General features: G+C 42.3%; 1 protein-coding gene across 5 annotated transcripts in view; it reads right to left on the bottom strand.

The window, feature by feature from the left end:
• MICAL3 (microtubule associated monooxygenase, calponin and LIM domain containing 3) overlaps positions 1 to 26,082 on the bottom strand; it is a 218,929-nt gene that overhangs the window by 130,195 nt on the left and 62,652 nt on the right. For all 5 annotated transcript variants that reach the window (XM_032220796.1, XM_032220795.1, XM_032220797.1 and 2 more), the window contains one exon: positions 4,811 to 5,190. In XM_032220796.1, the coding sequence (XP_032076687.1) occupies positions 4,811 to 5,074 (264 nt within the window). In that variant the 5' untranslated portion in view covers positions 5,075 to 5,190. The remainder of the gene's footprint in view (positions 1 to 4,810; positions 5,191 to 26,082) is intronic.

Here is a 26,082-nt window from a genome sequence, read left to right as displayed (position 1 = left end):
TGAAGGGGGCGGGGTTTCGGGAGACAAAAAATGCTGTATTGTATAAGATGCACCCAGATTTTCAGCCTCTTTTTTGAGGGAAAAAGGTGCATCTTATACTCCGAAAAATATGGTAATGCTACCTGAATGCATAAACTGCTTTGCAAAAATAATGCAGTCCTTACAACATGTAATCCATTTGGCACAGAAACAGATGGGATTCCAAATTAGCAGTCACTGGACTTCCAGACCTATTTAGGTATATTTAGGTTCTCCCAGGTATTTGGGGAGAAATATAACCCAATGGCAGAGGCCTAGAAACTGTTACACATTGCAAATGTCCAGGTAGATTATTGAATTGTACTTGTATCTTTGTTTACAATAATCCTACAGCTTCAAGCGAGACCCTCTATGAAATTTCAAGCAAATTCCAAGGCACCACAATTAAAACCAAACCAAGCCAGGGATGGCTGAATTTACAACAGCAGGAATCCTGTAGCTTGTGAGCTAAATGAAGCGGCCATTTGTGTCCCACAACATCTCAAAATTCAGCAAGACCACCAAATGCGCTTGCTTCTCAAAGGCACTCCTTCCCCCTTCCCTTCTAACTAAGCTAAAACATTTTAGCTCTGTTCTTTCCAGTGACAACATCTGGTAAGCCACCTGCAGCTGTCCAGAAGCTCCGATTACTTCCTCCAATAGGTCAAACAGGGGCATACAGCTGTGCAATGAGAAAGAGCAAAACATATAACTTGAGATGTCGCATAGCTCTGGAATGACTCCCCGTATCCAGATCAGCTTCTGAAAATATGGAGGGGGGGGGATTATGGAGAAAAGTTCTTCTAAATTCTCAATCTTACTTGTGCTAGTCCAGGGGTGTCAAACGTAAGACCTGTGGGCTGGATCTGGCCCACGGGGTGCTTAGATGTGGCCCGCAGGGCCGCCCTGGAATCAGCGAGGGATTGGCCCATGATGTCAAAGTTAATGTGGAAGCCAGATTCAGTTCACAATTATGTTGCTAACTTAACAACTTCAGTGATTCACTTAACAATGGCAACAAAGGTCACGAAATGGGGCAATAAACAGAAGTCTTGCTTAGCCATAGAAATCTGGAGTTCAAATATGGTCCTAAGTCGAGGACTATTTATAACCACAATTTATTCAATTATCTCAGAACCCTCTGCTGCATATGCAGATCACATTACAGACGTGAAGCTCAGAATTTCCCTTTTACTCTCTTATCCTCTTTTGCCTCTTAATGTTCCAGTGTTAGTTTATTCCAGTGTTACTGGAATAAAATGAAATTGGTGGGGGACATTTATCCAAGACAACAGATCTGACATATCACAGCAAATATCCATATAAGCAAATGTCTAGGGAGATTCTCAAGTCATCCAGGTCATGGTTGCCCCAAAAATGCTTTTTCAACTGGACTTACTTTGTTTTTCCTTGAAGACATTTCACTTTTCATCCAAGAGAGCTGAAGAAGCTTCTTGGATGAGAAGACAAACGTCTTCAAAGAAAAACAAGGAAAAGCACCTTTGGGACATATAAGCCAATGCAATGGGACCAACCATTGGTCAACGTTACAAAGGTAATATTGCATATATTCAAAAATAAAGATGGCCCTAAATTTAAGATGATCCCATAGGACAGTGATGGCTAACCTTTTTCCCACTACGTGCCAAAAGCGGGGGGAGCGCAGGGGGGTCGTGCACGGGCGTGCCCACACCCATAACTCTATGCACATGATCCCACCCGCTTCCCCCCCGTTTTTCACCCTCCTCAGGCTCCAGAGGCTTTCTAGGAGCCTGGGGAGGGCGAAAACAGCCTCCCTCGCCCTCCCCTGCAGGCTGAAAAACGGCCCTATGGGCAACCTGGAAGTTTGGTAACGGACATCCGGTTTGCCCGTAAGGCCGTTTTTAATCCTCCAAAGCATCCAGAGTGCGAAAATGGGCGAAAATGAAGGCCGAAGTCAGCTAGCCAGTGCACGCATCCACACTGGACCTGATCGGTCAATGCCTCGCATGCCCTAACAAATGGCTCCGCGTGCCACCTGTGGCATGCGTGCCATAGATTCACCATCACAGCCATAGAAGGAAGGTTAGATGGAGAAATCAGACTGAATTAAAAGCATGCAGAAAAGTCCTATGTTTTGCCTAGTTTCTACATCTTGGCAACCAACTTGGTCACTGATTTTAATCTGAGACCAGACCTGGGGATTTTTCCATCCACCTCCCAAATGTGTGTAAATATACATAGAGAACTTATGTTCTTTAAACAAACAAACAAGGACCACCTGGGATATGAAAGGAGAAGAAAAATGAACAATTACAATTAATGGTCAGTAAATCAAGACACCACATTTACAAAATAAACTGATCTCCATCTGCACAGACCATTCCTTCTTGCACACCCAAAATACTTTTAGAAATATATGACACTACACAAAAAAAACCTTCCCTCCATCATTTAGCACAGGAGGTCTTCAAAACTGGCCACTTTAAGACTTCTGGACTTCAAATCCCAGAATACCCCAGCCAGCTGGCTGAGGAACTTTGTGGCTTGAAATCCACAAAAGTCTTAAAAGTTTCCAACTTTGGAGACCACTAATTTAGTAAAAGAAAAAGAAAGAGAGGGGGTGGGGTGGGGTGGGAGAAGGTAGAGTAAGCCAACGTATTGTCCAGGACCAGAAGAGGAACATATCTGAATGCAAGGCAAATTGGATTAGAAGACCTCTAAGATCCCAGCTTTATAATTCTATTTTAAAAATGCCACAAGAGAAAAACAATAACATGGAACAGATAGGAAAAACCACAGGAAAACACCCCCTCCAGTTGATTTTCAGCCTAATCTTCAAAGGCACTGTGCTTCGTAACAGTCCTGATTGCAGTTCTTTTTATCTCTTGCCTGTCCCTTTGTTTTCAACAGCTATTTCTCTTATCTTTAAAATGTAAGAGAACTTCTTCATTCCTCTTTATCTGTATTTCTTGGAAGGGAACGTTTGTCTTCCTTATTGGGGGATCATGATCCTTGATTCGTTTCATTTAGAGAGACGTATTTGGATATGTCTCATTAAGCTACCAGGCAGCCAGAACAAAAAACCATAAGGCTAAAGGTTGGATACTAAGAAATGATGCGCAGATGGTCTCCAAAGCACACAGTGAACTGTACATAGCTTAGGAACTTGTCGTAAATGCGCATAAGGAATAGAAGCAAACACAGCTGCTGATCATTTCTCTACTCATCGCTGGTCCCTGGCAGGCTACACGCTCAAGTGAATCATTGTTTAAATGTGACTCTGTTTGACAGAACCCTGAAAAAGTTACTGGAAGATTTGCTGACAAAAGTTGGAGTTGAGATCAAGACAGGCATTTAAGTTTAATTGACGCTTTCAAAGAATAACTTAACTTTATACTATTTTGTATATAATACAATGCAATAGCAGAGTTGGGAGGGACCTTAGAGGTCTTCTAGTCCAACCCCCTGCCTAGGCAGGAAACGCTATACTGTTTCAGACAAATGGCTATCCAACATCTTCTTAAAGACTTCCAATGTTGGGGCATTCACAACTTCTGGAGGCAAGCTGTTCCACTGATTAATTGTTCTTAATTGTCAGGAAATTTCTCCTCAGTTCTAAGTTGCTTCTCTCCTTGATTAGTTTCCACCCATTGCTTCTTGTCCTGCCCTCAGGTTCCTTGGAGAATAGTTTGACTCCCTCTTCTTTGTTGGATATTGAGATATTGGAAGACTGCTATCATGTCTCCCCTAGTCCTTCTTTTCATTAAACTAGACATTCCCAGTTCCTGCAACTGTTCTTCATATGTTTTAATCTCCAGCCCCCTAATCACCTTTGTTGCTCTTCTCTACGCTCTTTCTAGAGTCTCCACATCTTTTCTACACCGTGGCGACCAAAACTGAATGTATAAAACTGGTTGTTGGGTTATTCAAGAGAGCCTTGTTAAGATCAAAATCCAACTAGAAAATTAAAAATAAAGTAAACAGTTTCTTGTCTAATATATTGCTAGGCCTAATACCCAAATGTTTTTTTCCCCCTCTAAAAACATAAACACCTTTTTCACTGTTTTACTAGAATGAAGTAAAAAATAATTATTAATGAACTTTGATTTTGGGTTTTACCAATTAGACTGATGGATCCTTAGATAAATTGCTCATTTATATTATTATGAAAAAACAAAAAAGTTGTGATTTCATTTTTAATGCCTTATTTTACTGCAACAGAGAAAATCGGAAGTCAATGCTTCTTTTTCCTTTTTTTAATTCTTCCTCACTCTTCTTGCCCATGCTTTGGAAAACTACAAGTTTGTTGCTTCGGTTCATCCACACTTAATTAACTACCGTATTTTTCGGACTATAAGATGCACCGATGTATAAGATACACCAAGATTTTGAAGAGGTAAGTAAGAAAAAGGGTTTTGTCCTCCCCAGCCCCCTGGAGCACTCTGCAGGTTTCAGCAAGGCTGGGGGAAAGCAAAAACACCCCTGTTTTGGGGGGAAAATGGGCAAAAAACTGAGGCATTTTTACCTTCCCCCAGCCCTGCTGAAGCCTGCAGAGTGCTGCTCGGGGAAGGCAAAAATGCTTCCGTTTTTGTGAAAAACAGCCTGTTTTTCGCAAAAATGTGGTGCAGGGGCAGGACTTCAGGAGGCCAAAAATGGCTGTATTCAGTGTATAAGATGCACCAACATTTCCATGCTCTATTGGGGGGGGGGGAGAGGTACGTCTTATACTCCAAAAATACGGTATATAGCGTACGGAGGCCATTCTCATAAGTAGGAATCAAAGAAATGTAAGCCGCTTTTCCATGCTCACCTTCGTGTTGGCGCATACTTTCCCCTTCTTATAGTCTTTGTGGCAGCCCCTCTTATCCAACTTGGCCCAAAGAGCTTTAGCTTTCCAATAACTCAACTTGGATTTGAGCTTGTGGTAGAAAGTACGGTAATCCTTGGGCTTCAGCTCCAAATAATCACAGAGCTCTTGAAAGGCTTTCAGAGTCCCTTTGCAAGTGGAAGCTTGGACAAATCGGTCAAATAGGATATGGGCCTGGTTCATCTTTCCATTAATCCCCTCCTCCATGCTTCCAGTTCGGCCAGGGGTTTCCCCGGCAGCTGATGCGTTCCAGTCTGCCTGTCTTCTGGCCCACTATTTTGCTCATCAATAACTGCTCCTTTTATTCCATAAGCATAATTAATCTAGAGAAAGGAAAGGAGGAAAAAAAGATTACTAGATAGGCACAGATGAATTTATATCTACATTCACATCCTGTCATGAGCATTAAAAAAAGCCCACTCGGCTTATATCTGCTAAACAGAGAGAAGGGCACAGAAAGGTACATTCTGAATAATATGGTCTGCCTTCTATCACATCCTTAATTGCATTTAGCAGAGATTCCATGTTTCTGGCAAAATAAAGATTAGGAATTCTGTTTTTAAGGAAGACTTTTAAACCTATGCTTTGAGAGCTCTATCAATGTCTATATCATTCGTCCACCGTTAGAAAATCCACAATGCATTATCTAGCAGTTTTCTTTCTGCGGAGGAATGAAGCCTGTCTACTTCTTCTTTCCTAGATGGCCTAGGTGGCGCCACCGTCTTGTTTTTTGCTTCTGCACATGTGCAGAACAATTTTTATTGTACTGCGCATGTGCGTGTGGCGCACCCACGAGAAACCAACAGTAGTGGGTCCCGGAACCAACCCCTGCCCCTAGTCCCTCTTTTCATTAAGCTAGATGTTATGAACCCTATCCAGCAGCACTCATATAATAAACCACCAGCAAAACCTTCTTAGGAATGTACAAGCAAAGAAGGTGTTTCCATAAGTGTGGTTTAATTCAAATATGCTGCTTAATTTTGGTCAGTGCAATTACGATTTACAAATCAACTTCAAATTATGGTTTTATATGGGTTACGACCGATCTTTGGAGTCAGTATATCCTCAGGCATAATGCTTAACCATAGCTACAGAACTGTTAGAATATATACCTACATATAGCCGCTAACATCACGAGGCATCTGGTTTTTTTAATACCATATTTAAGGAATATATTAAAATAGCAGAGGATGTATTGGGCCTCCCAGGCAGAGAAACTTCCACAAATGATGGGGGTTGTTATTTGTTCTGGACCAAATTCCCTTTTGACTTGCAATATGTGCCAGATGAAAAACCAAAGATTATATACATTACAGAGCCAGCAATCCAATTCTACCCACTTAATATGCTTTGAAAATGAGTTACCCATGCTGAATATATCCCACCCACTTCCTGAAACAAATCCTAGACTAATTACATGACAGATTAGCTATTGTCCATTGCCCAGACATAAAAGGGCAGCTGTGTTGAATAAATTCCTCAAGCACTACCTTTTCCTCTTTAAAGGCATCAAGGTATTGAGGCAGATACACATACGCAGGCATGCATACGCACACACACAAAACGAAGGGACCTTATGAAGTAGAAGTAAGCCTTGATGCTTTATACACACCATAATGCACCTTGGGTTTCCTTTCAGTGGTGGGTTCCGGCCGGTACGCCCTGGTTCGGGTGTACCGGTGCCTGCTGAGAGCAGTAGGCACTGTTCCGATACAGTGCTTCGGAGGGCCCACCCTCCCGCCTGCGTTCCTTACCCGTATTTGACCCAACCGGGCCATTTGCGCATGTGCACAGAGCGTACGGTGCCTGTGCGACGCACCACCAAGCAGTTGGAGTGTCGCAGGCGATGGGTGCACATGCGCGCATAGCGCGTGTGCACGTGGTGGATGCCCGGCCCCGTCGCAGTGTACCGGTTGCGACAAGATCCAGAACCCACCACTGTTTCCTTTAGTATGAAGCACAAACTGGCTTTTGCAGCAAAGGTGGGAAATCTGTAACAAGAGGACTGCTTGAGCCTGGGATGTGGGAAGGGGTCAAAAAAGTCAAGATGCCTGCAACAGCGCCAAATCTGACCCCTTTGGTGTGCGTGTCATATATTCACATACAAAAAAGAGTGAGGCTTCAACTGCTTGGGTACCATCATAACTTTCTGGATGACTCTAGCTCAGGAGTGTCAAATTCGTGTTGTCCCATCATCGTCATATTACATACCATATTTTTCCTCTTTGCTCTAAAATAGGGGGTGGGGGTGGCCAATGCGTGACGCATCTGGCCCATGGATGTCCTAATTTGAGGAGTATAGTGCCATCCCTGACAAGCACTGCAAATCTGTGGTTTTCTAGCATTCTGAGTCATGAAACATGTGAAAACCATAATATAGGTCTTAAAATAGTTTCGGACAAACTTTAGAAAGCTCTAACTACTCCCCCCCAATCTCTGGAAGATAAAAACAAAAATCATTTAAGCTAGCCAGCTGCATAAAAATCCCACCCACTGTAGGTCTCAGACTTCTCTGAAATATGTGGCCTGTAGCTACCAAACAGTTGCCCACCCTTGCTCTAGGTTTTAACATTACACTATTTGTAAGCCAAAATTACTATGGTTGATAGGGTTGACTAGGCCTTAAAAATTCTGGTTCAGTGTTTAAACAAAGGCAGCACTATGTTCCTTTATCAGAGCGCCGCTGGCAACGGGCATTTTTCCCCCTCCAAAGTTACTCAGTAAAACCTAATATATACAAAAATAAAAGCCTAAAAGTTTTGCAAAGCATTCAAAAGGGCTCTTTCAAAAGGCACCTCTTTTTGAAGTATTAAAGCGCCCGCGTCCTTTTAAAGCTTCCTTGATGGTTTAAGGACGTGGTGGCTCAGTGGCTAAGAAGGTTGGCAGTTCAGCGGTTTGAATCCCTAGCGCCGTCTAACGGAGTGAGCTTCTGTTACTTGTCTCAGCTTCTGCCAACCTAGCAATTCAAAAGCATGTAAAAATGCAAGTAGAAAAATAGGAACCACCTTTGGTGGGAAGGTAATAGCATGCGCCTTCGGCATTTACTCATGCCGGCCACATGACCACGGAGAAGTCGTCGGACAGCGCTGGCTCTTCAGCTTTGAAACGGAGATGAGTACCGCCCCCTAGAGTCAGGAATGACTAGCACATGTGTGAGGGGAACCTTTATCTTTACTTTTTCATGATGGTTTAGCAGCTTTTACCTGGTTATCTCCACATCTGTGTCCCAGGTGCAAATAACTCCTCCACTGGGGCTCCCAGGCAAGTAAAGTGCTGTGTTTTCCCGAAAATAAGACAGGGTCTTATTTTCTTTTGACCCCCGGAATAAGCACTTGGCTTTATTTTTGAGGAACCATTATTATTGTTGAGGTTCAGAAGGCGGCGAGCATGGTCACCTCATGGCTGCTGCTGTGTTACAATATTTTTGAGCTTATTATCCGGGGAGGTCTTATTTGGGGGGAAACAGGATAGTTGTGCATGTCCATGCATATATAAGAAAAAGCAACCAGAGACAACTTTTGAGGCAGCTGTACAAGCTGTGTAAAGATGCAGCTGTGTTAATGCTGTGAATAAAACTGCTCAATTGCATTGCCATGCTGTATAAAGCTTGTTTTTCAATTGCCCTGTAAGGCACAAATTGTTATCACTATAAACTCACTAACATGTGAGCTTTCTGTTTCTTCTCTTCTAGCAATTGCTTCTAATCTAAGATTTTAAAAAATCCTTTGAATTCTGTGGTGTGTGTGTGTGTGTGTTTGTGTATTTAAAGTCACAACCCCTGGTATGCCCAAATATGGGAGGAAGGTCACACTTCCATTCTCTGTCCTTCGGCTCCTCACAAGAGACCATCCAGACAGAAACCCAATATTTTTTACTGTTGCCTTTTTGTTACATTTACATATTTGGCCATACCAGGGGTTGTGAATATATACCTTTCACCCTGGCCTGGCTGATAAGGAGTCGAGCCCTGTAGCTCAATGGTTAACACATCTGCCTAAGAGGCAATAGAGCACAGGTTCGATTCCCAGCAAGGGTATGGCTAGCTGATGAGAGCTAAATAGCTTGAAATAGATCTATACTAGTCTCCCTTTATTTATTTATCAGCATAAATATAACATACATACATACATACATACATACATACATACATACATACATATGTATAATGTACACACACACACACACACAAACAAACCAATAATTATTATTGTTTAAATGAGTTTGCCCTGTTTCAAAAGATTCTGGGCAACAACAACAATAATGAACAACTCTGGGTAAGTATTCTACATCTTCTGATCCATATTAAAGATTGTGTCTTCCCAGCAACCCTATCTGGCATGTACTTCCAAACCTCTTTAGTGTGTCAAGTTACACTTACGCCCTTCCACTACAGATAAAACACTTTATGTATTAATAAGGACCATAAAACAAAGAACACTCAGCAATTAAGTACCAAGAGAAATCTACAGACCAAAGTTGAAGCTAAATTTAGCACATCTATATCCCCTGCTACATCTTGTTCTGGGAGAAGGGGAAAAGACACTTAGCCTAACCTGCATGCTATAATAATGTGCATGTAAAACAATTTCAGGGGACGCGGTGGCTCAGTGGCTAAGACACAGAACTTGTCGATCAGAAAGGTCAGCAGTTCGTGGTTCGAATCCCTAGCACTGCATAGTGGAATGAGCTCCCGTTACTTGTCCCGGCTTCCACCAACCTAGCAGTTTGAAAGCAAGTAAAAACAGGGAGCACTTTGGTGGGAAGGTTAACAGCGTTCCGTGCGCCTTCGGCATTTAGTCATGCTGGCCACATGACCACGGAGACGTCTTCAGACAGCGCTGGCTCTTCAGCTTTCAAACAGAGATGAGCACCGCCCCCTAGAGTTGGGAAACAACATATGTTTGAGGGGAACAATTTCAAAGGAGGTTAAAAGAGAAAGGCCTGGAATTCTATCATCTCAGAAAGCCGAGTCTTCAATAAAATCTCCCCCAGTGTATTCAGCCCATTCGTTACGTTTGTGACCCATCAATCAACTGAGACTAACCCTTCAGACATCTGTGGAAATGAATTCTAATCTACTCTAGAAAAAAAAAAACTCTGCCAAAAGAAATCTGATTATCTTTACGGACAACACTGGCTCCCTTGGCTAAACACAGAGATGAGCACGGCTCCCTAAAGTCAGACATGACTACACAGGGGAAATATGCCCCCTTTTTTGATGGTGTAGTACTCAAAAGCTTTGCATGGTGCAAACGTCCAGAAAAAGATTAGAAATTCGGTTAGTGGGAAAACTAACTGTAATATACAACCTATCTACCATAATTTGAGACTCTAGAAAAAGTGCAGAGAAGAGCAACCAGGGTAGTTAGAGGACTGGAAACTAAAACGTATGAAGAACAGTTACAGGAACTGGGCATGGCTAGTCTAGTGAAGAAAAGAAGACATGATAGCGGTTTTCCAATATTTGAGGGGCTGCCACAGAGAGGAGGAAAGGTTAAGCTATTTTCCAAAGCATCTGAAGGCTGGATAAGAAATAATGGATGGAAACTGACCAAGGAGAGATTCAACCTAGAAATAAGGAGGAACTTTCTGACAGTGAGAACAATCAACCAAGTTGCCTTCGGAAGTTGTGGGGGCTTCATCACTTGAGACTTTCAAGAAGAGATTGGACGGCCATTTGTCAGAAATGGTGTAGAGTCTCCTGCTTGAGGTGGGGGTTGGACTAGATGACCTATAAGGTCCCTTCCAACGCTGTTAATCTGTTAAGAATTTCCATCCTCCTCCCAAGAGGGGGCACCCTCTTTCCTCCCCTTTGAATCCCAAGGGCAGGAAGTGAGATGGGAGGGAGACACATCTGCCCAGTTTCCAATGCCCAATTATGCATGTCTGAGCTGGATGTTACTATGAGCTTGCAACACCTTGTATACTTTGTCCTAGCACTGACTCAGAGCCTATTCCTTGGTCTATGCATTGGAGAGGAGGAAGAAAGGAAAGGAAGGGAACAGATGGATTTTTAATCCAGGAGGAAAGATGCAGGAAGAACCCTTTTCCTCTGTACAGCTGCTGGTAAGTACTTGTCCTTGACTGCGTGTCTCAGGTTCCAAAACAAAAGAAGGCAACAAAAGACTATGTAATACATGAGGACAGACAGCAAAAAGTCCCTAAAATATTACTGCCAACCAGGTGTTGGGTGTTCTTCCCAGGAAAAACAACTGTGTTTTGCAGCATTGCTTGACAAACTTAAGGGAAATGCGGAATATTAACTTTTCTCTACATGAATCTAATCCGCAGGCAGCATATTGAGAATCACTGCTGTATAATGCAGCCAACCAGGTTAAAAAGCAAAAGGATCAATAGATAGTCTTAGAAGCCTGCTGGACAGTTTCTAAGAGGTTGGCTCAGAGGCCCATAGCATTCTAGTGAGATCATTCGTAGTAGAGTAGCAGGGTTCAAAGAATCGTCACTTTCCATCCACTCCACAACAAGATAAAAAGCATCCAAAGTGCTCCTTTCCTTTTGTTTCAGATAGCTGGTGAAACACCTTTTTAATCCTTTGGCGTGCTGACATCAAAAGATTTCAAGTTGCAAAGGTCAAGGCCACCAGGCAGACCAAGAAAAACAGCCTAATTCTTTCCAGTTCTCTATGATAGCCTTGGGAATTATAAATATCAGTATGGCAGACGTGCTGCCTATAATCACTAGAGGGGGGGAAAGAAAAAAGGAATGTATTGTAAACCTATCCATAATTATCAGGCAGAATGTTGCAGTCTGGCAGAAGTAATGTATTTGTTTTAACATTTTATATAAACAAACACAGAGCCAATTCAAGAGGCTCAAAATGATGAGGACATCCACGCTTTGAAAGCTGAGCTATGTAAATCACGGTTCAGGCCTGCCCAGATGTTATGTTGCCTACAAGGATGTACAGAAAGATGTACATCTTAGTTGAGTTCTATATCAAACACAAGAGGGAATAATGGCAAGAAGAAAATTATATGGAGACCTTGATGCTCTCCAAGCTTGGTTGTTTTCTTGCAGATGTTTCATCACCCAACTAGGTAACACACTCAGTGCTAGCAGAGAATGGGGTTTCTCCCTGTTTATATACAGTAGCTTGCCCTGTCATGTTGAAATGTTGTTTTCTTCTTGGTAGTTTCTTGATTAGTGTCTTTTACTATTACCCGATTTGTCAGTTTGTTGATTGAGGTATTGTCTATTGATTACTTGTTGGTCTGGTATTAATCCTGGTATTAATTCTAAACTAGAATTAAATTCTAGTTTAATTCTAATTTAAACTAGAATTAACACCCATTATCTGGGTGTTGATGATGAATCCATACTAGATCCATATTTTTGGTTAAACGCATGGGAGTACTATAATTTCTAGACACTGCACTATAGTCTGACTTTGAATTCTGAGAGTGGTAATCTCACGGATATTCCTCTGATTTGTTGGTATATTTATCTATTATAAAAAGGAAACAAAAAAATGTCTGGTATCCTTCTCACCAGCAATCAATACCCAGATGCAGTACATTAAATAGTAAACAACAGTCTTATCAAAGAACTATTAAAAAAAAAAAACCCACTCCTAGCAACACTGACAGGGCAACCCACTGCATATAAACTGAGAGCAAACCCCATTCCCTTCTAACATTGAAGATGTTATCTAGGTGGGTAATGAAACATCTGCAAGAAAACAATCAAGTTAACCAAGATCTCCACAATTTAACCCTGAGCTACCAATCTGATAGAAATTACAAGCAAGCTAACCCAACTGTTCAGGTAAAATTAATTAAAATGGCCAATGTTTATCAAATATTATCATCATGAATCCTACTAACAATACAGTACAGCACAACCACAGTACAGCAACCTCAACAAGTTTAATGCTAACGTTTACCTTTAACTTGCAAGGTTTAACTTTGTTTTCCATTACATTTTAACTGTGCTTTAAACATGTTTTTATATTATTTTATTATGTTGTCTGTACCCCTCCCAATGTCACTTTAGGTAAGATGGCTGGTGTAGAAATTTGATCTATAAACTAAAATAAATGTAAAAATGCCACACAGTTCTATATCATTTTTGATACTGGAAAAGACAAGCCAACAGATGAGTTAGATAAAAGGTTCGGTCTTACATTTTATTTAAATTTACACTATGGAACCACTTATCGTAAGATCAAGAGTTGTTAACTATAACAAATAAAACAGAAATGTGATTTTAAAGCAACAAAAACACCCAATACATTAGAGAGGTTAGAAGATTTTGCTCAAGTCAACCCCAGAACATGATTTGGGATCTGTCACTTTTTCATGGAGGACTGCTATGCTATCGGGATAAAATAGAACAACTATGTATGATAGCTGTCTTAGAAGAAAGTGAAAGAAAAATATAACCAAATAAATAATCCAACCTCATAAAAAGCAAATTAAAAGCAATCAGTAATAAGTTGCTTCAGGAAAGAATGTCAAAACATTGGCATCCCAACTGAAAAAGCCCTGCATATCAAATTAATAAATAACAAATGCTTCCTATGGCAGGATTACACAACACCTAACATATTCAATGTTCATCCTTAGGACCAGGGGTAGTCAACCTTTTTATACCTACCGCCCACTTTTGCATCTCTGTTAGTAGTAAAATTTTCTAACCGCCCACCAGTTCCACAGTAATGGTGATTTATAAAGTAGGGGAGTAACTTTACTTTATAAAATTTATAAAGCAGAGTTACAGCAAACCCCTATCACCCACCATGAAAGCTGGAACGCCCACTAGTGGGTGGTAGGGACCAGGTTGACTACCACTGCTTAAGACACTCCAAAATGTTGCTTCAACAAGACATAGGGCTGGCTTAAATTCAGTGTTCTCTGTGGAACATATTTCATTATTAAATGCCAACCTTCTCTAATTTGGTACCCTCTGGAAATATTGGCATTCAAGTCTCCAAATTCCCAGCTGTTGGAAATTATGGGAAAACAGTTGTTAGATCCTAGACGCAGAAGTTTTTCCTCTATCAAAACTTCAAGTATGAATTGTTTAACCAAAGTTGCTTAAAAAAACAAAGTACACTTCAAAAATGGGTTGAAAGGTTGTGTCATTCTTCAACCACTTACTGGCACTGTTCACTAAGTTCAGGAAGGAAAAACATATAGTAAGGACACAGCTTGTTTCCCTTCTTCTTGCCCCAATTTCCAGAAGATTAGGTAAAGAACTTAGGACATATAGTATGGTAAGAATTTCTAAGCCAACCAACTATTGTTTATAGTAGCTTATTTGGGCACCATCAACCAAAGCAGTATGGATGATTTGGAAAAAGGGAAGAAAGCAAGGGCTGAGCAATGGTATGAATCAGAATCCTGAATGTTTATACTGCAATTGGGCAAGCCAGAATTCAGTTTATTCTTATATGAAAGCACAGTTATTACTTCTTTCAATGTACAGTATATTGAAACGGCAACAATGGCATATGGCAGCTTTCCAATCATGGATGGAAAAATGTGCAAAGTTCCTATAATGAATATCTAGTTAAAACAGGCTGAACATATAGGTGTGGCCACCTAGCCATCTTTCCATTTATGTAGGAAGGACATCAAAAGCTTCTGAACTGTGTGTTGAGTTTCCTTCCAATTTTTATGCAACAGAAGAAAACAGGTGATCTTTGCCAACTCTGTTGTGGACTTTGCGCCTGGAGGCTCATTTTGACCTGCTTGCATGAGTCACATTCTGAGTAATCATAACCACACTATGCACACAAAAACTATGCTGACCCTCCAAGAAAAATGGGGGGAAAAGCTACTAAGGGTTAGGACGTCTCTTGCTGCTAGATGTTGCCTTATAAGAGCACATGGGAATCAGTCAGGGAGCTAAAAATAAATGCAGAAAAAAATATTTTCTTCTAAGTGCACTAAGAAATAGGCTTGGAAGGCCGTTAAAAACTTCACTGCTGAAATGGGTCTGGACCAGTGAACTAAGAAACGCCCCCAGTTCAAAATTTATGCCTGTTCATTACTGAGTTCTAGTCCCTCCCTCTGGAGAATAAGACCGCCAATTTTAAGTATGAGTAACGTTACTGACTTGAATGCTACTTACAAAGTAGATCCCATGATCTCAATGAAAGGTGGAGAGGAGGATCATACGATGGATGCTTTGTTGTGGTTAAGGCAGTCGGTTGCTTCCGACAAGAGTTATGGTCAGCAGCAGAGGTGGTATTCAGCAGGTTTTCACCAATTCTGGAGAACCGGTAGCAGAAATTTTGAGTAATTTCGAGAACCGGTAAATACCACCTCTGACTGGCCCCACCCTCATCTATTCTCTGCCTCCCGAGTCCCAGTTGATCGGGAGGGAAAGGGGATTTTGCAGTAACCTTTCCATGGAGTGGGGAGGAAATGGTGATTTTGGCCGTATCCTTCCCATTGAGTGGGGAGGAAATGGATATTTTACACAGTATCCTTCCCTTGCAACGTCCAGCAAGCCACGCCCACAGAAACGGTGGTAAAAACCCCGCCACCAGTCAGCAGCTCTTCAGCATGTCCCAAGATCTGCAACCAGGAAAATGTTCCTGTCCACCCTGCACATTTCCTTCCCAAAACTATGCCAGCATCCTAGGGAGATGCCTCCCACATGGTACGCTCCATGCTAACCTGCTGTACTTCTATTTGTAGGATTTCACTGTTTTCAATATGGCAAGCATTGAAGTGATGGAGCCATGACTTTCACAGAAGCAGCTTAGGAGAGCAATCCGAAGACAAAATAATTGCAACCAGCCTGCCTTCCATTGAAGACCTGTATATTTGCGCAGATCAGAAGGAGGCCTGAGAAGATATCTGAAGACTCGCACATCCTGGACATAAGCTGTTTCAATTCCACCCCTTGGGAAGACACTACAGCATTGAGGGCCAAAACAACTAGACACAGGGACAGTTTTTTCCCGTTAGGCCATCACTTAGCTGAACACCGAAAGTATTTTTCAGACTATAAGACGCACTGGACTATAAGACGCACCATAATTTTGAAGATGAAAACAAGAAAAAAATAGTTTTTTCCTCCCCAGCCTAGTGGTGGGTTCGGGTTAGTATGCCCCGGTATGGGCATACCAGTGGCCGCTGGGAGCAGCGACCACCATACCGGATCCTGTGTTCCTTACCTGCTTTAAAGCCAATTGGGGCACTTGCACACATGTGTGCAGTGTACGGCGTCTGTGCAACCTCCACAGATCAGCTGGAGCATCACAAGGCACTGGGTGCACTTTCTGATGACTAAAGATTACGGGAGACAAAGTGCAAATAGCTATATTAAGGGAAGCTATTTCAGCCTTTTCTTTTCATACAATATCCACACTCCTGTCTCATATTCTATCAGCCCAGATTCATTCTTGGTATGTGGCCTTTAAATAGACAATTTTCCATTCTATCTTTTTTTTGCACAGAAAAGAGGTACAATGCATTTTTACCAAAAAAAAATGTTGATTACACACAATCTTACTAAAGGAAATTGACCTTGACTGTTCTTTGGAAGGACAGAGGCTGAAGGTGAAGCTAAAATGCTTTGGCTATGAAATGAGAAGAGAGGACTCCTTGGAAAAGACTCTGATGTTGGGAAAGATGGAAGGCAAAAAGAAAAGAACAGCAGAGGATGAGATGGTTAGATAGTGTCATTGACGAAATGAACACGAATTGGGTAAAATTCACGAGACAGTTGAGATGTTATAGCCCACTAGCGGCCAGCGGAGTTGGCAGCAGATTCAGACAGTGAGGAGGCTGGGGAGGAACATGGGCCAGTCCTGGAGTCTGAGGAAGGCTCTGATAAGGGCTCTGTGTTGGAGGCAGAGAGGAGGCCAGCGCCGTATGCCAGTTATCAGCTGCCTTCCAATCAGAGTCAGACATCAGTGAGGTAAACAAATAGCTGGAGCCTGTTCCCATTGTGCGCATGCACAGAGTTGCCAGACGAATGGAACAGCTAAAGAACAGGGGTCGACTTGGGAGTAAGGTCACAGGTGGACGATGAATGGCCCCTCCCAGAGGAAATAAAAGAGGAGGGAAAGGGGAGTGGAGTATGCAGGAGACAATTAGTTTGCTTAATTGGTTCAAGACTCTCCAATACTTCTTGCCAAGTTTTGCAGATAGTGGCCTGGCAGCTCTCCAAGCTGGATAAGGTCTGTGACTGTAAATCCTCCCTTTGCTGGATGTGAATGAGCAGAATTCACAGTAAATTAATTAAAGGGGTTTTTGTCGGGACCAAGAGTTTGCTTCATGCTCTTGGGAAGTCTTGGTCAGAACAAGAACAGGGGGGGCCTGGCATGCTGTGGTCCATGGGGTTGTGAAGAGTCGGACATGATTTAGTGACTAAACACCACCACCACAAATAATTTTCTTGATTAGCGATTTAAATACCGGAAGACCCTGTCCTTCCCCCATGCAATTGGCCTTATGATGGCACTCTACAAAAGAGCTCTGAAAACTCTCTGCTTCCTTTGGCTTTTGGTTAGAGTGGGTTGTGGATCCCGTTTTTTTTTTAATTGATGTTTTTTAATATAGCATTGGGTAGTGTTTTTCTTTTAAACTGCGTGGCACGATCGCTTTTACTATATATTGCCCGGAGTCATTGTGGAATTGAGTGGCCTAATTAATTAAAGAGTATTTTCCCCCTGAGTGGGTTTTTAATTTATTTCCATTTAAATCAATTCCAGCCTGAATTTACAGTCTTCTCTATGGCTCCACCATGCTTTTATCCTTGCTTTACAAAAGTGATTATTTTCTATCTTAATCAGTATGCCATGTATGAGCTTATGAAGAAAAATAGAAGTAAAGCAAAGTTCAAGCTGAGCTTGGCTCCTAGTGAATATATGGTCACAACCACACAGTTTTCTTGGCAACAGTTCTAATGGGGTTTTTTTTTCCCCCTGGGATATGTTTCAACTTCCTAGCCTAGTCCTTAGCCAGATATTCCCCAGAATCTTCCAAATGCTAAATAGGCCCAGCCCTCCTTATCTTTCAAGACCAGGCATGGTCTGCCAGGTGATGCCATCTGTTCAGATAAAAGGCAACCAATTCTTTAATTTACCCAATCCCATCCAGGAGAGGGCAGTCACACCTATGTACAGGTAAAAGTAATTTCGCAGACATAGATCAGAGAGGCAACCAAGTTCCAATTCTGGCAACAAACTGGACAATTTATTTATATGTATTACTCAATTCATACCCCATTTTTCTTTTTATTCCCGTGCAACTTACAAACAGCAAAAAACACCATGTACAAAACAGAAGTAAAGCAATACAATTAAAACCAATGAATAAGGTAGCTGACAACTAAAAGCTTTGAGAAAGAGATGTATTTCCACTACCTTCCTAACTGATGAGACAGGAGAAGCCAAATTAAGTCCTTTAGGAAGCCTGCTCAATAGCCTGAGAGCCATAAGACGAAGGCCCTTTCTTGTGTCTCCCATAGATGAGCTTCTGGCACTTGGAGCGTTCTTCTGCTGGTGTCAGTAACCAGACAGCTCATAAGATGAGAAGTGATCTAGAAGACAATCAGTCACTAAGCCAGTTAGGACTTTATAGCTCAACTCCAACACCTTCAATAGTGCTGATCTTTCAGTAAAGACATCATATGATCTCTGTATCTTGCACTAGTCAGCAGGCTAATCCATGTAAAGAGCCAGGAGTGGGATTTAGCCGGTTCGAACCGGTTACGGTGAACCGGTAGTTCCGGCAATCAGTTTGCTCCGCCCACCCGCCCCTCCACTAATCAGTCCTATATTCCCTTTGTTTAAAGCCCAGCTGAGAGGCACGCCAGAGCGGATTGCCACGCCTCAACTGTTTTACTCACCTGACTGCCCTTTAAAAGGCAGGTCCTGAAGATGAAACTCAAATGCTTTGGCTACCTAATGAGAAGGAAAAACTAATTGGAGACTAGCATAATGCTGGGAAAGACTGAGGGCAAAAGAAGAAGGGGACAACAGAGAATGAGGTGGATGGATGGAGTCACCGAAGCAGTAAGCGTGAGCTTAAATGGACTCCAGAGGATGGTAGAGGACAGGAAGGCCTGGAGGAACGTTGTCCATGGGGGCGCGATGGGTCGGACACGGCTTCGCAACTAACAACAGAAACAACATGGCACAGGGCCAGGCTATTTATGGGATCACCTTTCCCTAAAAACATTTACCCATGCAACCAGGTCAGATAGGAGGGATACAGTCCTTGTTCTCAAAATATTGTCCTCTAATGGAAGCTAGGAAGTGTGCCTTTTCTGTGGCAACAACTGCCTAAGGAACATCTTGCCCCCTGAAGCTTGTCTGCCCCCCCACTCTTCCAGCTTTCCATTCAGTCTTAAAGACCTGGCTTTCCCCTTAAGTGTTGGGAGATAGACAATGATGTGTTTGCCTGGACTGGCACCAGATATCTGTTTTTACTTTTCTAAAAGTTTTATGTTTTGAATGTATTTTACAGTTGCTAAAATGATTTGATTGGGAGCCACCCAGAGTTGTCTGAAAGATGGGCAGCCATATAAATATTTTAAATAAAACAAACACATTTATGTTTTCTAACTTTTGTTAGAGCTTATTTTCTATTTCCCTTGCCAGGTCTTTTTTAATACTTGGCAAATCAATGCTTTCATCCGGCATTGAATTCTGGATGTTTTATGAGCAATTGACCTGACATTAAAAAAACAGGAACTTTAGGCTGAAGGGTTCAGTGTATCATCTACATTTCTTTGGTTAAACTCAACCTGGGTGGCCCTGGGCGGCGGCAGCAGGGGGAGGGGGGGTTGGACTAGATGACCTATAAGGCCCCTTCCAACTCTGTCAATCTGAATCTAAGATGAAGGAATAGGGGCCCCACGACTAGCCCATCCTATTCCCTGCAACAGCCACATTACAATCTCTAATTATCTCTCTCTCTGCCAGTTCTTACTCCACCAGATAAGTGGACTAATATACCAGGAATCAAAATACTTGCATTTTATTGTGCTAAGAGCCTGACTCCATTAAAAGATCCCGAGCCCCATCATAGTGAGGGATAACATTACCATTTTAGGCAACTTTAAAAGCATTTAAGGCATCTCTGCATTCTTTATAACAACTTCCACTGGACTTAGTGCAAGAGAAAGGAGACTGAGAAATACTGACCTGATTTGAACAGTACATTAAGGCAGTGTTTTTCAACCTTTTTTGTGCAAAGGCACACTTTTTTCATGAAAAAAATCACGAGGCACACCACCATTAGAAAATGTTAAAAAAATTTAACTGTGCCTATATTGACTATATATAAAGTAATTCTCCCACGGCACACCTTACACTATGTCACGGCACACTAGTGTGCCGCGGCACAGTGGTTGAAAAACACTGCATTAAGGCATAGCTTATTAACTATAGTTTACTGAATAAATCACAACTTGCCAGGATGACAGCAATTGTAAACTGTGGCTTACATGATCAGATTCACATATAATATTAACCCAAGGCCAAGATTCATCTGGGAACTATCAACTTCCCTAAGGCCACCTGTTTAAATTAGAAAAGTGAAACCTCAAAAAAATAAGGTATACTTAACTAATTTTCTCCAGCTGCATATTCAGCACACAATTCAAGTATGTTATGATGATTAGGCTAATTGCAATTATCTCATGCCTTAAAGCACTCACAGGTTAAACCCATAAAGCAACCTGAATTACACGATCATCAGAATTCACCTTGAAGACCTAGTGATAGCATCTCTCTCACTTTGTTTATTCCAGTTTTGGATGATTAAGTCCACACCACACCAAATCAATTATCTAAACATCCATCTCTGTTCCCATAATTTATTTATTTATTTATTTTTGAAGAAAAACCCATACCCTCATGGAAACCAGAAGATCAAGCAAAGCAATTCGGAACAAATTTGCTAGGCTTTTACATTCAACGCTCCACACTCTTTTAAGTCAACCACACTTTACCACCTCTCCTCAGTGGTGGGAGTGGCAAAGAATTCCAGAACACAACTCTTGTTTTGTTAAAGTCGGTGTGCTGTATCAATCCTCCCCTGTTTGCCAAGGCAGATTATGAAGCTTTGTTAGCCTGGTTAACAAAACAAATTATTTTCCCATGAAGCATTCTCGTAGGACTGGCAAGGGCCATGCAGTTTCTCTTTGGAAACTGCTTGCTGCAATTTCTTGTGCAAACACCACTCTATAGAAGCCCTGACCTAGATTCGGCAAAAGTAACAGCTGATTATGACCAAAGTTTCTGCTTCAGAGGACAGTTACCAGTTTTCGTGCACCGTTCAAGCATTTAAAAATAGCAACTGGGCAGCATGCTTTCCTCCCAACTTGGACACCTGACTCCAACTTGAGGCTAGAAGTACCGTATTTTTTTGGAATAAGACGCACCAGGGTATAAGACGCACCAAGATTTTGAAGAGGCAAATTTAAAAAAAGTTTTTGCACTCTGCAGACCTCCCAAAAATGGTCCGGTTTGCGTGAAAAAAAAGGGCATGCATAGCCTTTAGGAGGCTTGTAGGGTGCTCCTAGGGGCAGGAGGCAAAAATGAGCAAAAGACAGCATATTTTTCACAAAAACAGGCCCATTTTTGTCAAACAGGCATGCATAGCCAATAGGAGGCTTATAGAGTGCACCTGGAGGCTGGGGGGGGGGGCAAAACGAACAAAAACCAGTCCGTTTTTCCCCTCATTTTTGCCCTCCCCAGCCCCCAGGAGCACTGGAAGCCTCCTAAGGGCTATACCCGGCCATTTTTGCAAAGGGGGCGGGGTTTTGGGAGGCCAAAAATGCTGTATTCAGTGTATAAGACTCACCCAGATTTTCACCCCCTTTTTTGAGGGGAAAATGGTGCATCTTATACTCTGAAAAATACGGTAACTTCCATTCACAGGGACTTGCCTCAAGACACCAAAGCTGTCTGTTAAGCTAGAAAAAGAACTAAAACTTCAGAACTGGGAGCTAATAAAAGCCCTATTAGGAAATCAATTTTGTCAGGAGGTGGTAACAAGATTAGAAGTGCGGCTGTTCCTGCCTGCAGGCATCTCCAGGAAGGCATCATCTGTCCTTGGAACCACCAGCTGATCCAAGCTAGGACGCCTCCGCATTCCATGGTTTGTGGAAGGCCTGTTGGAAGTGGAATGGGTATTGCAGGTTAAGAAACTTAAAAGGCAGTTAGGAATTTTATTTAAAACAGCCAAACCTCATTCCTGGCAAGGATAAGAGTATAAGAATAAGGAACAAGAACAGCCCTTTAAGGGGCTTCCAAAATGTTTTTTTTTCCTCTCACAACACCAAATCAAGGATTTTATGGAGCTGAGTAAATAGGCCGGAATCCATCTCACCTGCAATCTTTACAGATGCATGGGACGAAGAAGAAAGTGGAGAGAGAAATAACTTAAGTGAAACTGCTACATTTTATTATTTCATTATTTTAGAATAGCAGAGTTGGAAGGGACCTTGGAGGTCTTCTAGTCCAACCCCCTGCTAAGGCAGGAAACCCTACACCACTTCAGATAAATGGATATCCAACATCTTCTTAAAAACTTCCAGTGTTGGAGCATTCACAACTTCTGGAGGCAAATTGTTTCACTGATTAATTGTTCTAACTTCAGGACATTTCTCCTCAGTTCTAAGTTGCTTCTCTCCTTGATTAGTTTCCACCCATTGCTTCTTGTCCTGCCCTCAGGTGCTTTAGCAATAGCAATAGCAGTTAGACTTATATACCGCTTCATAGGGCTTTCAGCCCTCTCTAAGCGGTTTATAGAGTCAGCATATTGCCCCCAACAACAATCCGGGTACTCATTTTACCCACCTCGGAAGGATGGAAGGCTGAGTCAATCCTGAGCCGGTGAGATTTGAACAGCAGAATTGCAGTCAGCTGAAGTAGCCTGCAGTGCTGCATTTAACCACTGCGCCACCTCGGCTTCTCTTCTTTGGAGAATTAACTCCCTCTTCTTTGTGGCAGCCCCTGAGATATTGGAATGCTGCTATCAGGTCTCCCCTAGTCCTTCTTTTCATTAAACTAGACATACCCAGTTCCTGCAACCGTTCTTCATATGTTTTAGTCTTCAGTCCCCTAATCATCTTTGTTGCTCTTCTCTGCACTCTTTCTAGAGTCTCCATATCTTTTCTACATTGTGGCGACCAAAACTGGATGCAGTATTCCAAGTGTGGCCTTACCAAGGCAATGTAAAGTGGTATTAACACTTCACGTGATCTTGATTCTATCCCTCTGTTTATTTATCATTTTTATCATTTTCCCTTTATTTGTATGCCGCCCTTTTCCCTGGGGGGACTCAGGGCGGCTCACAGTTCAAAAAAAAGGGGGGGGGAAGGACAAACAATTTCCAACATACAAACAATACAACATATTAAAAAACACAACAGCCACACAAATTCGAGTGGGGTTAGAGTCTTAACCCCAGGCCAGCCGGGACAGCCAGATCTTTAGGGCGGCGCGGAAGGACGGGAGGGTGGTGAAGGTCCGAATCTCCATGGGGAGTTCGTTCCAGAGGGTCGGAGCAGCCACCGAGAAGGCTCTCCTCCGGGTAGTTGCCAGTCTACACTGGCTAGATGATGGAATTCGGAGGAGGCCTAATCTATGCGATCGTATCAGTCTAGTGGAGGTAATTGGCAGTAGGCGGTCTCTGCAGCCTAGATCTGTGTTGGCTTTTTTGGCAGCTGCTGCACACTGCTGGATCATATTTAAATGGCTGTCCACTAGGACTGCAAAATATTAAGCTACCTTTCTAGAGACTTGCACATAAATGCAGGCAGTTCTGTTTAGCAACCCACAATTAGGACCTGGCAACTACATAATTAAGCAATGAGGTTGTTAAGTGGAAAGTCACATAACCTTGATTGTGCTTCCTCTCCTTCCCTCCCCCCACCCATTTGAAATACTCTCCCTTCCTGCACAGGGATAATTAGCAAAAAGGAAATTAATATTTGTATTCACATTCATTGGAGATGAAGAGATTACAAGAGAGCAAGCAAGTTCCACAATGGGAAAGACAGTGGGTTGTCTGCATAGTGCCTTCAGGGCTGTCAGTTGCACTGCACACTTTTCATGTGTATTCCCTATTGAGTGCCTCCTTAATCCCTTGCAATCCCTTCTTCTCCAATATCTCTGCTCTGCAAGGGGGGGGGAAGCAACAGGACAGGCAAAGTACAACCATACTGACGACTGACGATACCCTATTTCCCTGAAAATAAGACCTCCCCTAATAATAAGCCCAATCAGAGGTTTGAGCACATACACTAAAATAAGCCCTCGCCTGAAAATAAGCCGTCCCTAAAAATATTTAAAAGCATGCACAGCAGGTCTCCGCCATTTCCTCCGGCTGCTTGCCATGCAAACAACACGAGGTGAGGAGGTAAGGCCAGAGGGGTGGAAAGGGAGGGGGGAGCATGTCCCGTGCATCCCACACGCCCTTACCTAATGGGCGCTCTTGCAACCCTAATCACCGCACTCCTTCTGTCACACTAAAGGCTGTCACAAAAAGAGTGGCAGGGCCAGTGACGTGCAACACAACCACGCTCACCGTCACTGCCTCCTGCACCCCAAAAATAAGACCTCCCCAAAAATGAGGCCAAGTGCTTATTTCGTGGTCAAAAGAAAATAAGACCCTGTCTTATTTTCGGGGAAAAACAGTAGGTAGTACTCCTCAACTTACGACCACCATCGAGGCCAAAATTTCTGTTGCTAAATGAGACAGTAAAGTGAAATTTTCCCCCTTTTACGATCTTTCTTGCCACAGTGGAGGATTTATCGTTCACAAGAATATGAAGCCCATTCTATAGTTTGCCTGGGCTTGTCTTTTAAAGAACATGGCCTGAGAGTTTTGAAAGCCCTGTGGTCTGAGATTTTTGTAATTGGATCGTAAGGATTGAAAGCGAAGTTTGTCTACAAAACACATTGTATCATTGTCTCACTATTGTATGCTTTAATGTGCCTCGGTTTGGATAGCCTAAATTAGTATTGGTGAACCATTTCGGCACTGAGTGCGGCAGAAACTGGAAGAGCAGCTCCCTGGTGCACACATGTGGAAGCATTGGAAACCGGAAGGGTCCTTTCCTGGCACGCATGTGCACTCCAGGAAGCGCAACTTCTGGTTCCCAGCGCACACATGCGTGCCGGACACCTGGTCTTCGTTTCTGGAGTACAAGCGCACATGAAGACAGCTGGCTGGCACACCGGAAACTGGAAGAGCAACAGACGATGGCTGGCGTGCCCTGAGAGATGGCTCTGCGTGCCACTTCCTGCACGTGCGCCATAGGTTTGCCATCACCGGCCTAAATGGTTGCTTCCAATTCTATACATCTATAGAGCTTCTTCTGCCTAAGCAGGGTTGATTGTATTATCAACATTTGTTTGATTCTCTTTGGGGAGAGTTTTAAAGAGAAGCAAGATGTCTGCATGCCACTTCCCTTTCAACTTTTTCTGAGATTTATAACATCCATTCTATCTGTACATCACCACCACTTTGCAATATGTCAACTTCAGAAAGATGACTTTTAAACGCCAATATTTTGCTGTAGGGTTTTGTAAGTTGATTCTCTTGCCTCATACACAGAAAATGCATTAGATATTATATTGTAACGTTGAAGATTATAGTTCTGAATCTGTGCACTGCTGCTCTTTTCAGAGTTCAGTTTAAGTACTTATTATGTGTAGCCTGTACTTACAGCCGTGAATGTCTAGGCAAGCAGAGTGAATAAAAAAATGAACCAGTCTGCAGTAGAATCTAGCTTACACTTTAAAAACAAGTCCGTATTCTTTCTTTTTTTTAAAAAAGTCTGAATCGAGCTGTTGATTATAGTACAGGCTAATTCCCTACAAAATTGTAGCTAAAAAGTAGATAGCACTATTTTATTTTTCATAAAAGTAAAATTTTATACTTCTGAAACCCATTTTTGAAGAATCTTTCACCATATGTTTATGAATTCCTATACAATTCACTTGATTCACATACATACAAATTGGGGTGGGGTATATAAATACATGAGTAAAGAACTTGCATGGAAGGAGTTTGGGCACTTTGAGTATCATTCTGCTCTTGAAGCACAAATAATCCTCACTTACCAATCATCTCATTCAGTGACTGTTCCAAGTTATGACACTGCTGAAAAAATAACTCTACAACCATTTATGATGTTCTCAATCAGAGGTAGTATTCAGCTGGTACGGACCAATTTGCCCGAACCAGTAGCGGAAATCACGGGTGGGCCTGCCC

The sequence above is a fragment of the Thamnophis elegans genome, chromosome 7 (assembly GCF_009769535.1).
Source record: "Thamnophis elegans isolate rThaEle1 chromosome 7, rThaEle1.pri, whole genome shotgun sequence".
NCBI lineage: Eukaryota > Metazoa > Chordata > Lepidosauria > Squamata > Colubridae > Thamnophis > Thamnophis elegans.
Note: the sequence above shows the minus strand (reverse complement) of the source record. Positions and strands in the feature narration are given on the sequence as shown.